The sequence below is a fragment of the Musa acuminata genome, chromosome BXJ3-5 (assembly GCF_036884655.1).
Source record: "Musa acuminata AAA Group cultivar baxijiao chromosome BXJ3-5, Cavendish_Baxijiao_AAA, whole genome shotgun sequence".
Lineage (NCBI taxonomy): Eukaryota > Viridiplantae > Streptophyta > Magnoliopsida > Zingiberales > Musaceae > Musa > Musa acuminata.
In genome coordinates this window covers 6,238,681-6,255,133 of record NC_088353.1, presented here as the reverse complement: position 1 = coordinate 6,255,133, position 16,453 = coordinate 6,238,681, and the positions used below count along the sequence as shown (strand labels likewise).

Below are 16,453 nucleotides of genomic sequence, written 5' to 3'. Positions count from 1 at the left end.
GTTGTTAACTTCTCCTTTGTTTTTTTTCAAATGGAAGGAATTGGTGGAATGGAATTTTCGGCACAGGGAGAAGTTTGGGTTCGTGTTCCTCATATGCGCATCTGGGAGGGGCATGATGGAGATCCTTGCTGAATTAAAGGTCCCATTTTTCTGAACAAACTACCGTTTTGCTGAATCATGCTTTCCAATTACTTTTAAGTTTTAACAAATAACAGTTTTAATGATGGTACGATGGAAGATACTATTGCTACTTAAAACTATCTTTTCATTGGAATCTTGTTAGGTCTTACCACTACATAGAACAACTCATCAATGTTGTGTCTACTACCTCTGCCAAGGGGCTCTTTTATCCTGTGCTGTGTGTTCCTGTGGTTTTTTATGCGCATGCATGGATGGATCTTTATCCTGAATTTAGCTGCATCCAAAGACATCTGAAAAATTGAAGTTCTTTATGCTTTGTAGATTCATATTTTGTCTTTTTAATCCCAAAAGAGAGACATGTTAGGATCCTTTTTCTGAGCTTTTGAATAATGTTTATTGAGTCTGTTTAGTCCAATTGTTTATTGAGTCGGTTTGGTTCAGTTAGAATCAAGTAGAGGTTTATTTAATATTTATTTATTATTAGAGTTCAAGTCCTGATGGGCTTTGGGTGGAGCTCGATAAATAGGGATGTAACTGCTTCTTTTCAGTAATCTATGAAAAATACTATTTTGTCTTTGGACAATCCTAGGAGGTCGATCCCCTCGAAGTGATCAAGGAGGGTCGATCCCCTCGAAGCGATCAAAGAGGTCGATCCCCTCGAAGTGATCATTATCATCCTCATTTCTCCCATTTCTTCCACGATAAGACTTTAGGGTCTTATCATTTGGTATCAGAGCCTACGATAAAACTTTAGGGTCTTATCATTTGGTATCAGAGCGACGATAAGACCTTTAGGGTCTTATCATTTGGTATCAGAGCCTACGATAAGATATTAAAGCCATCACACATACAGTGCATGCATTGGCTGGCTACACTAACCCACAAACTATGAAAATCGGAGGAACTTTGAAGCATCAACCTGTCACTATTTTGATTGATACAGATAACACTAATAATTTTATGGACAGGAAAGTTACAGCCCAATTAGCCCATCACATTGAAGGCTGTGATATATTCAAAGCTGATGGATGGATTTTAACTTATGATAGCAAAGGTTAGGAATTTCTTGCAACGATTACTACACTGAAAGATCGACTTATTGCTTACACTGTCAAAAAGTGGAGACCATACTTACTTGATCAACGGGTTGTGATGCGTTGCAGATAGTCTATGGCTAAAGTGCTGAAAGAGAACCTCCCCGAGATTGATGCTGCTCAGCCTTGAGGACAAGGCTGATTTGAAGAGGGAGGAACTGTTAGGACCCTTTTTCTGAGCTTTTGAATAATGTTTATTGAGTCTGTTTAGTCCAGTTGTTTATTGAGTCGGTTTGGTTCAGTTAGAGTCAAGTAGAGGTTTATTTAATATTTATTTATTATTAGAGTTCAAGTCCTGATGGACTTTGGGTGGAGCTCTATAAATAGGGATATAACTGCTTCTTTTCAGTAATCTATGAAAAATACTATTCTGTCTTTGGACAACCCTAGGAGGCTGATCCCCTCGAAGTGATCAAGGAGGGTCGATCCCCTCGAAGTGATCAAGGAGGGCCGATCCCCTCGAAGTGATCAAGGAGGGCCGATCCCCTCGAAGCGATCAAGGAGGCCGATCCCCTCGAAGTGATCATTATCATCCTCATTTCTCCCATTTCTTCCACGATAAGACTTTATGGTCTTATCATTTGGTATCAGAGCCTACGATAAAACTTTAGGGTCTTATCAGGACACCCTTAAGCCCTAACTGTAGAAAGAGTAAGAAAAAATGGGATCAATAACAAGAAAGTAGGTTGACGTTGTATTTCTACATCTATTGATATAATGGAAATCGGAAAGATGCTGAGTTACATATTAAGTGTTAATTTGATATAGTGTTCTTGAATGTCTTGGCACTCGATAAAGATGGTTCAAGGAACTAGAGAAGGAATAAAGATGGATGATATGAAACACTCTTGGAACAAATTTTCATAGAAGATTCAATAACTCTTTGTTGGACAAATCCAAGCTTTCATTTTCCTCCTATGGCAGGCATTGCCTCAAAACCTATGCAGATAACGGTAGAAGTCCAAATAATGGAAGCAGGAAACTCTTTGAGGGTCCTAGATGCTAAAGAAACCTTTTTTGGTTAAATTATGTATATATATTTTATTATAAGGATCTGATTCTTATGCTCTTATCATATTCTCTGTACAAATTAGCTAAATTTCACTCTTTGCAAATTTTTTTCCAAAACTTTATATGAAAATGTCCCTCATGTGGTTGCTTTAGAAGAAAGAAAAGGCATCTCAATCTGGTGGAATCATTTGTAGGTTGCCTGTGAAGAAGTGGCTTGTCTACTTGATATTTGGTGCATTGGTTCTCATTCAGTTCATTTGACATGATTATCTATTCGTTGTTTTTATCCGTTAACCATTGTGGCATGTACAGTTGTTCATTCCTCTTATGCATCTAGTCCTTCAAATCCTTGGTAATTTGGGCTACTTATATTGTGATGTTATTTTATTTAAAATTGTCCCCATTTTGGAAATGGGTCACTATTGATGTGAATAACCTTACTATGACATGAGCATGTCAACGCTAATTATATTTGATTTGTGAATTTATTATCAATTTATGTACCATTGATCGTGCATTCTCTTCTTTAACAATTTCTGAGTGTATCTATTGGTAATCTACTGATTTTACCTTGCTATAGAAATGCTACCTGAATAGGCCCATCGTCAAACTTGAAATAGCAGCACAAGAGGAGATGAAAATAATTGAATTGTGTCTTACTAGGCTTTTAAATTCTGATGTGGATCAAACATTCCAGTCACAACTTGTCTTCCTGTTAGTTCTCCAACTAAGTAGTAATGTCTTCATTTTCCTGATGTTTTAAACACGGAGAATCTTTTTTTTTTTTCCAGTTATCTTTATCACACAATTGATCATTTTCTTCTCACTTTTACTTGTATAACTGAATGTCTATTGGAGGTCTTTGAGAATAAATAATTGCCGTTGAAAATCAATAGTTTAGATATGAGAAAAAAAGCTGTCAATTGAGGTTGGGCAAGCTCTGTATTTGTTGTTACAAAAACAATGTTTGGTCAGATGAAGACATGGAAATTCATTCTTAAAATTTATTACTTTGTTCATCTGCAAATGTCTACGGTTGGTCTTGTTCACTAGCAGAGTGATAGAACCTGCTTAAGGAAACAGAAAACCAAGATAATGTGTAGACTGTAGAAAATTGAGTTTAAAATAGGCTTTTTACACTATATTTTGTGTCTTTTTAAATTATCTTCCGTGGGGGTAATCATACTACATTTGATTATATTTATGGAAATTGGATCTTAGATTCTTCATATCGTGGATTCCAGTGATTAGAGGTAAGGACATGTATTAGTTATGCCCGAGTTTGGTAAGATGGATAGATCCCTTGCACGCTTTTATGCCCATTTGCACATATCCTTTATATTCTTATAGATTAGTGGTTGGGTAGATGTAAAATTTACTGAAGAAACTCTCATGTTGCTTGTAACCATTAGGAGTAATCTAAGCCAGAGGAAAGAAGGATGATTGCTTAGTCTGGATGAATATCTTTCTCAGTGTGGTTTCTCTTTTGGGAACTTGCTAATTGCATCCAGAGGATGGTTAAGTGGTCTGTATGAGTTATTTTCTTTGGTATGCTGTTTCTCAAGATCTCTAGATTCATCATAAACCATTGCTCTGTAAGTGGTAGTCCCTGCTGCATGTGGTCCAAAGTTTATTCGCTGGAATGAACATATTCGATCTTATCTTATGTGCTTGCAGTTTATTTTCTCCTGTCCTGAGGTAATTCCAGGAGCATTGTTTCATCATTAAGGATTTTGTGGCAACTTGATTTGGTTGTATAGTCATTTTCTTCGTCGATGTGACACTTGGTTTTGTTGATATAGTCATTTTCTATGTTAATGTCTTACACTAGTCATTCTCATTTGAATATTGAATAATTTCTTTCACGAGATGAATAGCCTTTGATACTTGAAGTTTCTACATGCAACCTCTAGTGCTGCCTTCCATGTTTAATTGATGTGGTCTGCCTAGTTTGTCTTTTTCACTCATGTTAGATAGGTATATCATATAAGTTTAGTTTACTGTTTACCTTGAGCTATTTCAATTTAGTCAATCATGGAATATCGAGTTGATTCCAATAGGTCTGTGAAACATCGTTTTCAAAAACATGTGTGCCACTTTTTCTTTATGATGACAATGTTTAACTGGAGACTCTGGTGAAGGTGCATAACTAGTGTGTTTACTTTGCTGCAGTCACTTTCTGTAAACTCCGGCAAGTCAAATTAATCTAGCTAGTATAACTTCAAAGATTCCAGTTCTGTTAACTTTGCATTTAACTTATGCTTCATCCTGACATCTCATGTTTTGAATCTTAAAAGATCGTTTAGGAATCACTGGAGCACATATTATGGCTATTCCTTAGGTACCTTCTGGTAAAACCACTGAAATTTCAGATAATAGTCATCACACATGTCCTCCCAGCACAATCCATGTCCTGGATGTTGCCCGTGGCTCTCCAGCTTCCGGCACGGAGGTTCACCTTGAGATGTGGAAAGGAACTCATCAGCACCCATCATTTACAAACAGAGAATCCACCCACCTGATGTTGATAGGCTCTTTGATAACAAATGCTGATGGCTGCAGTGGCCCTCTCTGATGGGCATCGTCGACCATATTACTCCTGGCTTTTAGCAGATAAGTTTCAACACCGGTAAATATGGCTTCTTTGCTTGTGTCAGCTTGGTGTTTCAGGTCAGAGAAAACCAGATAGCAGAACACTTTCATGTTTCCTCTGCTGCATTCGTCCTTTTCGTTCACGACACACAGGGGGAGCTAGATATGGTACTCTTCGTTGCTTAACAGATTCTTTTCTAGGTAAACTATGGATGTTACTTTGTCGTATCGGAAGTATATGTGCCAGGATCGTATACAATTCAAACAGGTCTAAATTATGATCACGGTGTTTGGACGGATATTATTGATGTTGCTCATCTGTAATCTCGTTTGGCTGCAGCTTTGGCAGGATCCAGTGTGGGCCCCTCTCACTCTCATGGTGGTGTGCAATTCTGTTACGTCATTACTTTTGACTATTTTGACAAATGTAATTCTTAACTGTGAAAGTGTTTATCAGCTAAGTTAGTTGATGTTTTTCCTACGTCAAAATTTTATTTTACACTCGTAATAAAATATATAATTTCTTTTTCTAAAATTTTTTTTGCAGCACTATAAGTCCAGTGAGTTATAGTATCATATTTACCCATCAAACTCAAAATTATCATAAATCTGGCAAAAATATGTTTATTTTTAATGGTTTATGAATTTTGAAAATATTTGCTATTTGTCGGGCCGTCAATGGAATTTTATTTACATCCACAGGTATATATACATTTTAATTAAAAGAAGGGTGGTTTTTACGGTTCAAATTCAATATATCAAGCGGCATCATCGTAATTTCACTATCAGCGGGGGGGGGGGGGGGGGGGGGGGGCATACAAGAGAACTTGGCTCAAAGACGCCAAACACATCCCCTTCTTCCCAGCTGGCCCAGCACGTCCCCTTCGTCCTTCCTTTCTCCTAGGTACGTTCTGTTTCATTACGTACTCATCGCTTCTTGATCTCTGGTTCATAAGGTATGGAAGTATCATTCTGTTCTACATTTTCTTTATCTTTGATCCCCCTCTCTCTCTCTTCTTCCGCCAGGGAAGGTTTTGTCTGTGGTGCACGTCATGGCCTCGACCTCGCCGAACGCCGACAATGATGGCACCACCGATCAGGTGATCTTTTCCAGTCTTCCGGGTATTTTTTTTTCGTTGAATTTAAAAAGGTCGGTTTTGATTGGCTACCTGAAAGTTTGTTTCATGGTCCAAGAAATTGATTCGAGAACGTGGCTTTTGTGTGGCCGACGACGAGGACAGCTTCTTGTGAATTGTGTGGTGTCTACTTACGAGAGATTATGCCATATGATATTAAACAGGGCATGATTGTTGGTCTTGGAATCAGAAGCTCGTAAGACTTTCTCTAGTATGATGTGTGTTGTACGAAGGTGAAGTCCAAGATAAACCTATTAGGGGGTAAACATAGTCAACAAACAATTAAGGCACCTCCGTAAACAAGATTCTCAGTAAATCATTATTTATTGGGCACTTTTTTGAGGCGGTGTTCCGTCCCGTCCCCTTTTATAATTTTGTTGATTTTTTTAATAATTAAATGGTCGTTTGTTTAGTGCTAGATTGATTTCATTTTTCACAAATGTCACAAGGCACTAAGGTTTTTGCTCAATATTCTGGATCGTGAAATTGTTCCTTTGAGATCCATCGCACTATGCTTCTGAAATGTGTTCCTTGTATTATTATTTTACTGTTCGCCAAATATTATTGTATTTTCACAATATTTTTGGGGATTTGATAGGTTTTGGTAGAAGACTGCAGGTTTACAAGGATATTGACGCTTAACAGGCCTCAACAGCTGAATGCTCTGTCTACTCCAATGGTATTTCGTGATGTTTATTTCTTTTAATGTCTTCCATAAAGAAATATCTGTCTGCAACTTTGAGGATTCATCAAATATCGATACTAGTCTGGTGATTTACTTATGATGTTTTTGTATCTTTTGCCTGACATAATCACCCAATAATGTATGCTTTAACTCATAAGTTACTGTTTGTCACATGCACAAGTTCTTTGCTCTTAGCCCCATAACTGCAGAGACTACCAGTTATACCAAATGGACATGAAAGTATGAATTCTTAAATGGTTTAGGGGAATTGGAAAATCAAAACTTTTACGGGATATTTTGGCTACGATAATAGAAGCAATTTTCCATGAGCAGGATTGATTTATTAAAACTTTCACATTATCCTATGGCAGTATCTGAAAGATCAATTTTTGGAGTGAGATGTGTTGTTTGTCATTAAGGACTTCTTAGTGCAACCCTTTTCGATCACTTAGATCCTTGTAACTCACTACTGAAATAGCTTGACAGATGAGTACAAAATCATCCTATAAAATTTCATCTCCTGTTATTATGTTTACGATATTCTAATGTATTTTTATTATGTATCTTCTTGTAAAAAAAGGATCCTCATAGCTTGGCTAATACCATGTATGTGACCTTGAGGTACCCTATGTTTGTTTTGTTGTGGACTGCAGCTTATGTTATACATGCAATATCATGATTTTTATCCTATGCTCCACTTGTATGTTTTTGCTCCGAGTTGAATCGTTTGGACAATTTATCTAGCTCCTTTATATGAGAGCTCTATTATTTATTTGATGTGGGAAGCTGAATCGAACACTTTTTGTTTTATCATCACAATATGAAAAATCCTATGAAATAATTCTGGTATAATAATTCTTTTCCAGATTATGAAGCTACTGAAGCTTTTTGTTGCTTATGAGAAGGATTCTGATGTCAAATTATTGATAGTGAAGGTAAATTAATAATTCATCTAGTACTAATTTACAGAGAATGTCAAACTTCACATATGTTGCCTTTTTTAGCTTGTGTATGTGAGAAATACTCCATTAAAGTTAGAAGCACTAATTCATGGCATGTCTATCATCTGAAGAAAATCCAATAATTCACAGAGACCAATTCAGATAGCCAATCGCTTAAGGGTTTTTTTGGCTATGTGGATTGCTCATGTTTCCTTGGTGCATGCTTTTCAGTCATAAGGATGCAACAACAAATGTGATAAACAATGATGATTGGTGTTTCCAGTGTTCTGTAGGACCCCATACCAATTCATGAAATTCTTCCTATGAGATTCAGTAATTCCAAACATTCTACTTCTTATCTTGAGTTGTCAGATATTCGTATTCATCTTGCTTCTGGCAAATATCTGAAGCTAGTTTCACATTCAGGTGTTGAATCTCTACTAATGATGGGGATAGATAAGAGTGTGTGTGTGTGGATGTTGATTCAAACAATGATTTTGAAATAGGAAGGGTTCAGTTTTATTATTTTTTTTTCTGGTACTGGGAAAGTCTCAATTTGGTTACAACTAAGTTATAGTTTGTAAAAAAATATATATGAATTGAGCTCTCCTTTCCATCTTCTTGGTGGAGCCAACTAGGCTATGTGCTAAATTCAGTTTTTGGTAATATTTTAATGGGCTATATAGCTTTCAGGGAAATGGAAGAGCATTTTCTGCTGGAGGGGATGTTGCATCAGTTGCCCGATCTGTCGCTCAAGGTAGATTTAATTTTCTGTGTTGCCTGTCAAGAGATGAGACCAAGTATATTGATAAGGTTTGGAAGTCGTAGTGACTGTACCTGTCATTCTCACTGATGTCTAAACTCTAAACCACAAGCTTACGAGGGAAATTTGCTGCGATAGATATCTTGAAAGAACCTTACTTCAAAGTTCTTTGTTCCAAGTTGAAATATAAATCTGCTTTTTTCCCTTCATCCACTTTCTTTCAACTGGGATTCTTGCTGCCATTCTGTCAGGTCAATGGGCTCTGGGTACAGAATTCTTACGGAATCAATATACCTTAAATTACATAATTGCAACTTACGGCAAACCTCAGGTGACTTATCCTCTTACGTTTTATTTTTTTTCTAATGCATTTCTTAGAATCATGCTAACCTACGACACCATGGTTGAAGGTTTCTATTCTAGATGGAATTGTCATGGGTGGTGGGGCTGGCGTTTCAATACATGGTAGATTTAGAGTTGTCACGGAGAAAACGGTATGTTTGTTTAGCTAACGCATGACTGGAACATTTACCTTTGAAGCAAAAGTACAAGTTAACTATTACTTATCTAAGTTCATGTTTTTTAACTTTATTGTAGCAGTGGCAGATAGGAAATTTACAAATGGGTTAATATTCTTTTGTGCATATTATGATTGTGATAATATCCCAAATCCAAAACTATAGATTATCCCTTGTAGTTAGTTGTCTTTTAACGTCCTAGTTCTTATACTTTAAAAGATTATATTAGCATCGTTGTAGTTATGAAAGTGAAACAATTAGATTCATTTACCCTTAGTTTTATCGATGAAAACATGAAAATAAAAAGTAAAAAGATAACTTTAACGTTTGATAATGGACGATGTCAATGACAGACGACGATGCCTTTGGCGTCAGTGGTGGCGAACGACATCGCTAGCATCAATGGTGGTGGACCCCTCCCCTTTTGTACTTGCATTGACATTGATGTAGATACTGAGCAGTCATTGCCCTTCGCCATGCTCCTTCGGCAAGCTCTGCACCGTATCTGACTTCTTCATTAGCTAGACCCACCACCAAGGTTCGTTGTACCGTATCGTACCGGCGTTTCGACCCGCGCTCGGTACGGTACGGTACGGGTGTACCGATCGGTATACTGAGGTGTACCGAGCGGTACACCCAATTTCATCGATTTAACCCTCCGAAAATACCTGAAAATTAAAAAAAAAGTTAGGACAGGGTTTTCAAGTTACAAATAAATATAGTAATAGTATAAGTTTAGCAAAATCAATGTAAATTATGTAAGAATAGCATCACATATCTTTTTCGGGCTTTGAGGTAGTCTTGTTCGAGGTTCGTATTTCAGCTCGTTATAGATTGAAATATCTATAGAAAAATCAGTTAAATTGTTAGACTATTTTGTTACAATATAAACTCTAAAATTCAAATGAATTAAATAATCATATATCTAGATATACCTGATTGTTAATTCTACCACCAAAACGAACGATGGGCCTCCACGGGTGGTGGATCAGGGTCCTCGATTCGATACATATCAATATGATACGTTTGTTGGACCCAATCATGAAATTGATCCCATGACATAGTGTATTGATACACCGTATGCCATTGATGCATCAATGTGGTGCTGATCGTAGATTGATCGTCATGAATTATATTTGTCTGAGGCAGCTCTTGAGGCATATATTGATGTTGTTCTGTATCATGTTGCTCAGAGAAGGATGACCAACTATCACCATACTGTTGTTGCCCATATGATTCTCCATAATACGATTGCTGTGAATACGATGAGTCTCTTTCTGTGTCTATATCATGTATGCTCTGTCGCATTTGTTCATATTCATCCACTGCCTTCCCCTTCCCCTTCCCCTTCCTCTTCCGCGCATAAACTTGACCAGTACCTTGTCGAGTTCCATGATCTGAATCTTGAGTGGCATGTGTAAAATATTGCTCTTCAGTCCATTCACCACCCTCAAGTTGTGTAGACGAGACCAACGACTGCCCGGCATCACCGCCATCATCTGTCGAGGCACTGCTGTCCGTGTTGTTGTCATGTCTCTGGACCGAGCGAGAAAGAGAATATGATTGTGAAGGTGTCTCGTCGCCCGACTCGATTCTTTCCAACGATGCAACTGATGCTACTGCCTTCCCCTTTGCCTTTGCACGTTGGGCGGACGAGTGTGACCGTTGGGTATCGGTAGTTCCTCGAGCAGTTTGACTTCTACCATGTTGTAATCGAGGGGGATTTTCTACCTGTTGGGGTTGTGCTTCTTCTTCTTCTATTGCCTCGGTGATAAAATGTGAAGGACGCTGAGGATCTCCCGCCTCATCAAGTAGAGGATCCTCTTGGTTCTCTACTGCTTCAACCCAATCTAACATTGGCTCTGAATCTTCGTTGTAGAATTGGAGGTCAATGGGATCAATATCTGGTTCCTCTGGCCCCTTATCTAACTCAGCACATCGCAATTTTAGCCGCATGTTATAATGGACATATACTAGTTTCTCTAACCGTCTGTAAGAGAGTTTGTTGCGGACCTTCGTATGAATCAATGCAAACGTTGACCAATTACGTTCGCAACTACTAGATGTTGTTGTCTGTGAAAGTACACGAACGACAACCTTCCTTAAATGTGGTGCATCGCCTCCAAATTGTAGCAACCTTCCTTAAAACATATAAATAAGATTTTATTAGCATAAAAAATAATTAATATTAAATATAATTAATAATCAATATGCATAACTTTTTCTCACCAGGATCCATAGTGTAACGACATGATACAGTTACAACGTTCGAGAATGAACCAACTATTTCTCGAAATAATCGACCTTCCATAAGAGCATCAGCTGCCTCGGTAGTGTTTGGCAAGAGCCGATATATAACATTTCGTAGTGTCGTTAGGAAATTATTTTGTGTTCCGAGAGCATATCGATATTGAATTGCCGGGTTTAGATAATACGCTGCAAAACATAATTTTGTTAGTATGAATTTTTATTATCTAAATAATAATAAATTAAATTATTCTGAATATGAATTTACCTACATTATGGATATCTTGATCCATGTGAACTTCGGTCCGACGATCAATGATTCGTACGTATTGGTCGGCCTTAAAATCATCTTTGAATGCTTTCCTGACCTCCTCTCTTGCTGAAATCAGCATATATTTAAGATATGGCATTTGTGGACGCTTGTCCATATCGACCTTATAGAGGACAATATAAAGTGGTTCCACACCTTTTATGATTTCTGCTATAGTCTCCCAAAATCTAGAGGAAAGAATGGCCTTTTCTATCTTCTTTCCATCACTCAATCTCGAATATCTGGAATCAGACCACTCTTGTGAGGTGAACATTGCCTTCAAGCCTTGCCTTTTTTGCTGTAATGACTTTAATGCAATAAAATTGGTAGCAAACCGAGTAATTCCAGGTCGAAGTATCTCACCGTTTACATACTTTTGCATTAATGCGTGGAGCCAATGATGATTATATATAAACTTTGTAATTGATTGTGCTCGAGCTACACATTTCTTGACTGCATCCAACTCACCAATATCCTTCAGCATTAGATCTATGCAATGAGCTGCACATGGAGTCCAAAACAAAGTTTTTCTTTTTTCCATCAATTGCAAACCAGCCTTTTTGAAATTCGCTCCATTGTCGGTTATTATTTAGACAACATACTGTAGTCCAATCTCCTCTACCATAGTGTCCATCAAGCTCTCAATGTAGTTTGCATCTTGGATCTTTTCAGAAGCATTAACAGACTTATGAAACACCACTCTTCTATTACAATAAACAAGAAAGTTGATGATACTCATTCTTGTTGGTCCTGTCCAACTATCACACATCAATGTCACCCCATATTCGTCCCATTGCCTCTTGAAGGATTTGATCCAATCCTTTAGTTCTGCCACCTCCTCATCTAAGTACACGCCGTAAATCTCCTTCGGTGTTGGAGGTTGGATCCCCGTGCCAGACTTTTGAATAGAGGAGATCATGCTCTGATAATATGGACCTTGGGCTGTGTTGGCTAGAATCCTATGAAAGTTGAACCATTTTGAGATTGCCTTCCCAATATCCCGTTTTTTTTCTTTTGTGTATGCATCGTCAATCCGTGTATGTTTCGCTGTTTGTGGGGGATAGGCTTGCGGATCAATATCAACAATATCTGGTGCGGATCTCCTGCCAAGATCTCTCATAAAACCACGGAGTCCACCATACCTCATGCTACTAGTTTGGCCTAACTGAGAAGGAGCAGTTGGTTGCCTCATGCTGGTTGACCTCTGGATTCCATTACCACTGTCATGCTCTAATTGTGAGTCAGGTCGTCGATGCCTCATTGCTTCATCGACCGTATATTGATGCTCCAATGATGCACGAATCCCAGTTGTAAGATCCGGGTCGACTTCATCGCCGCAACCCTCATACTGATCATAAACTGGTTCCTATGTAGCCCTATGATATTCTTCCTCAACTCTTGCCTTATTTTTTAATGTATCTTCCTTTGCTTGTTTAAGCTTGCTTTGAAATAATTTACGGATCTCCGTTGGAACATTCTTGTATTTTGCAACATCAGGATACCCACCAGCCAAATGCATTTTCACTCGAGTTATTCCTCCACCTTTACCAATGTAGTCACAATAAATACATTGCCAATGATGACGGTTTCCATCTAGCTTTCGGGCATGAACCCATGCATCATCATGTGGCTGTTCCTTTGGTGTCATGATCTTATCAAATTTAAATCAAATAAACTATAAAGTATAAACATATTAAATTGACCAAATATCGATCATAAATCACTAATCACAATATTAAGTAATTTTATTAAAACATAACTAATCATATTTTATTATCATAAATATGTTACATCCATAAAAGAAGTATTAAAATCATTAGATACACTAATTACACGATTAATATAGTTAATTTTTCATTAATTATTTCTCTTTCAACACCATAAACATGGCAAACACCCTAATAGATATTAAAGATATCGGATTCACATAAAATCGAATAAATTTTGATTAAATCATCGTTAAAATAACTAATTACAATATTAAATAACTTTAATAAAACATAATTAAACTTATTTTACCATCATATATATGTTAAACACATAAAAGAAACATTAAATATGTAATTTTAATCCAATATGATTCAAAATTCAAATTATGATAAAATTATCATTTATCTACACTAATTATATGATTAATATAATTAATTTTTCACTAATTATTTCTCTTTCACCACTATAAACATGATAAATACCCTGATAGGTATTAAAGACATTAAATTGATATAAAATCAAACAAATTTCAATTAAATCATCATTAAAATAACTAATCGCAGCATTAAATAACTTTAATAAAATTTAATTAAACTTATTTTACTATGATAAATATTATTCAATACTTACTATGCATGAAAAATACTAATCATAATCTTAAATATCTTAATTACTCTCTAATTAAAGAAAACGAATACATACCTCTTGATTAGAAAGTTCTTCCTCTTAATCTTCCCAAATTAGCCTCGGTTGAAATCACAAATCGTTGTTTTATAGAGTTTATGAGAGAAAAAAAATGTTTGAGAGAGAGTTTAAGAGAGTATAATGAAATAGGGGAGAGAAGATTGGTTTAAATAGGAGGAGAAAGGGCTCCAATGGTCAATTTGACCGTTGGAGCACTGTAGCACTGCTACAGTGTGGTAACGGTTGGTTTCGACCGTTACTGAGTGGTACCGGTCGATTTCGACCGTTACCGAGTGGTACCGGGCGGTAGAGGTCGAAATCGACCGTTACCGAATGGTATCGGGCGGTAACGATCGAAATTTCGAGCGTTACTGCCCGATATTACCCGTAACGTCCGATACGGGATATTTTTTTGGGTGTATCGCCCGGTAGCAGGCGGTCCGCGTACCGGTCGCCTCTCGGACCGGTACGTACCGCCCGTACCGGGCGGTACGAATCGGTATGGCATAACTTGCCTACCACCTCACCATCGACCTTGGCATTCCTCGCGTCATCTTCTACTCCTCCGGTGCCTTTGGCATTTCCATCCTTGATCATGTCTAGTGATAAATGCCCCCCACCCACCCTTCTGGTGTCGTCGCTTCCTCCTCTTCCGTCGCCCTCGCCTTTCTCATGTCCGCCCCTTCCATCCCTTACTCCCACCTCCCTTTAGTCTATCGCAACTACAAGGCCGACAACCTAGATTGGGAGTTCACTAGGGACTCCTTCCTGACCATGCTAGTCATAGGTGCCCAGCAAGCCAATCACGTGAGTGATGGCACGTGTGACTTGATACAGAATCTTTTTGCTTATTATATTTTGGCGTATATCACTCTATAACTATTGCATATGTGCATATATATATTGTGATTTCCTTGGATTTGTGCAATGGGAATCGGATCATGATGAGATTACGATAATGAGATCGATTCACCTTTAAACACATATCCTAAATAATCCCGGTCATAGGTTACTCGAGAGGGACATCGTGATAACCGGACAGACTGGTGTGCTGTATACCCGTCCATATGATGGATGCAGCTGGTCTCATAGCTGCTCGTGTAGGGACACTAGGGATACAGTACAGGTGCTCATTGGAGAATGAGTTCACTGATTGATCCGCTTACGGAACGCTGGATGGTTGATGATGCCTTATTGTCAGACAGCGATTCCGTAGTCCTAGTGGTGTATCTGGTCCTTAGACTTGAGACACCAAGGATGTCCTGTATGAGTGCTCCACTCTTTAATACCAGACTTATAGGTATGGTTGTTCCCAGATCTAGTACAGCTGGTCATTGAGAGTGGTAGTCGACCTTACGAGGGCTATTGAGTGTCGACAGAGGATCATCCACTCTCGGCGTCATGAGAGGAATATCCCATGTGTTCTTGCTCAGACAAATCCCTGGCTAGGGTCATTCGGGTTGAGAGAGAAAGAGTTCTCCGGGAGAATCTGATTAGAGCGAGACTCGAGTAGAAACCGTATGGGTCTGACAGCACCATGCTCGATATACGGTCTCTAGGATATTGGATGGATGATGGACTATAGGTACATGGTAACTGAGGACAGACGGGTCCAATGGATTGGATTCCCCTGTATCGTCTAGGGACTACGGCGTAGTGGCTTAGTACGTCCGTAGTCGATGAGTCAAGTGAATTATTACTGAGATAATAATTCAGTCAGTCAGAAGGAGTTCTGATAGGTATGACTAACGACTAGCTCGATATTGGGCCTAGAGGGTCACACACATATTGTAGGCATTGCGATGAGTAGAGGTTCGGATATGAGATATCCGACGGAGCCCTTGTCTTATTGGATGCAGATCCAATACCCACTAGGGAAGGACCCATTAGGGTTTGACACGGGATCTCTATAAATAGGAGGGATTCACAGCCTCATAGGCTAGAGTCTTTGCTTGCCCTTCCTATTCTCCTCTCCCTCTCCACCTCAGAGTAGGCCTGGAGAGTAGGCCTAGAGTTTTTTGAGGAGCGTCGTCGCAACCCTGCTGTGTAGATCACCGCTAGAGAGGATGGATCACCGCTAGAGAGGAGGACGCTTGACCTCCTTCACCCTCTCCTAAGGATCTGCAAGGAAACAGGGATATACGATCTCCTTAGGTAACACAATCTCTATACGCAGTTTTGTGTTTTGCGGATTTTTGCGCATCAATCTTCGCACGACGACGAACATCTTTTTGGGAATCGGGGATTTTTGTTTTCTTGTTCTTCCGTTGCGCATGTGATGTCGCCCCCATGATTTCCCAACAGTGGTATCAGAGCCAGGTTGTTCGTGCGAATGATTGGTTTTAAACTGCGTGTGTTGTGTTTAGGAAGAATTTTGACGTCAAAATCGTTGACGCAAAAGCGAGGAAGGGCAGCAACAGTTGCTGCCCTCGATCTGCATGCCTGCAGCCACCTGCAGCAGCCGGCCGGCGGTCTGCTTGCAGCAGCTTGCGGCCGGCGAGGCTGGCAGCCCGCGGGTAGAGGCGCCTGCGGCCGTTGAGCCCGCGGGCAGAGGCGCCGCGGGGCAGCAGCGCGGGCTGAGGCACCGCAGGGCAGCGGCGCCTGTGGCCGCTGCTACCACG

General features: G+C 38.9%; 3 protein-coding genes across 14 annotated transcripts in view; all 3 read left to right on the top strand.

The window, feature by feature from the left end:
* Positions 1-154, top strand: part of LOC135587063 (uric acid degradation bifunctional protein TTL-like) — a 543-nt gene extending 389 nt beyond the window's left edge. The window contains exon 2 of the mRNA XM_065152974.1: positions 38-154. Coding sequence (XP_065009046.1) covers positions 38-154 — 117 coding nt within the window. The remainder of the gene's footprint in view (positions 1-37) is intronic.
* LOC135637999 (3-hydroxyisobutyryl-CoA hydrolase 1-like) overlaps positions 1-5,630 on the top strand; it is a 22,281-nt gene extending 16,651 nt beyond the window's left edge. For 2 of the 10 annotated variants that reach the window (XR_010496454.1, XR_010496455.1), the window contains exons 17-18: positions 38-5,006; positions 5,179-5,519. The gene's annotated coding sequence lies outside the window, so the exon portion shown is untranslated. Of the gene's footprint in view, positions 1-37; positions 5,123-5,178; positions 5,521-5,540 lie in introns of those variants that run through there. The other 8 variants (XR_010496449.1, XR_010496451.1, XR_010496450.1 and 5 more) reach the window with 8 other exon arrangements.
* LOC135583436 (probable 3-hydroxyisobutyryl-CoA hydrolase 3) overlaps positions 5,621-16,453 on the top strand; it is a 25,013-nt gene continuing 14,180 nt past the window's right edge. The window contains exons 1-7 of one of the 3 annotated variants that reach the window (XM_065150918.1): positions 5,622-5,742; positions 5,865-5,938; positions 6,573-6,653; positions 7,526-7,594; positions 8,294-8,357; positions 8,615-8,694; positions 8,774-8,857. In XM_065150918.1, the coding sequence (XP_065006990.1) occupies positions 5,891-5,938; positions 6,573-6,653; positions 7,526-7,594; positions 8,294-8,357; positions 8,615-8,694; positions 8,774-8,857 (426 nt within the window). In that variant the 5' untranslated portion in view covers positions 5,622-5,742; positions 5,865-5,890. Of the gene's footprint in view, positions 5,795-5,864; positions 5,939-6,572; positions 6,654-7,525; positions 7,595-8,293; positions 8,358-8,614; positions 8,695-8,773; positions 8,858-16,453 lie in introns of all 3 variants that reach the window. The other 2 variants (XM_065150919.1, XM_065150920.1) reach the window with 2 other exon arrangements.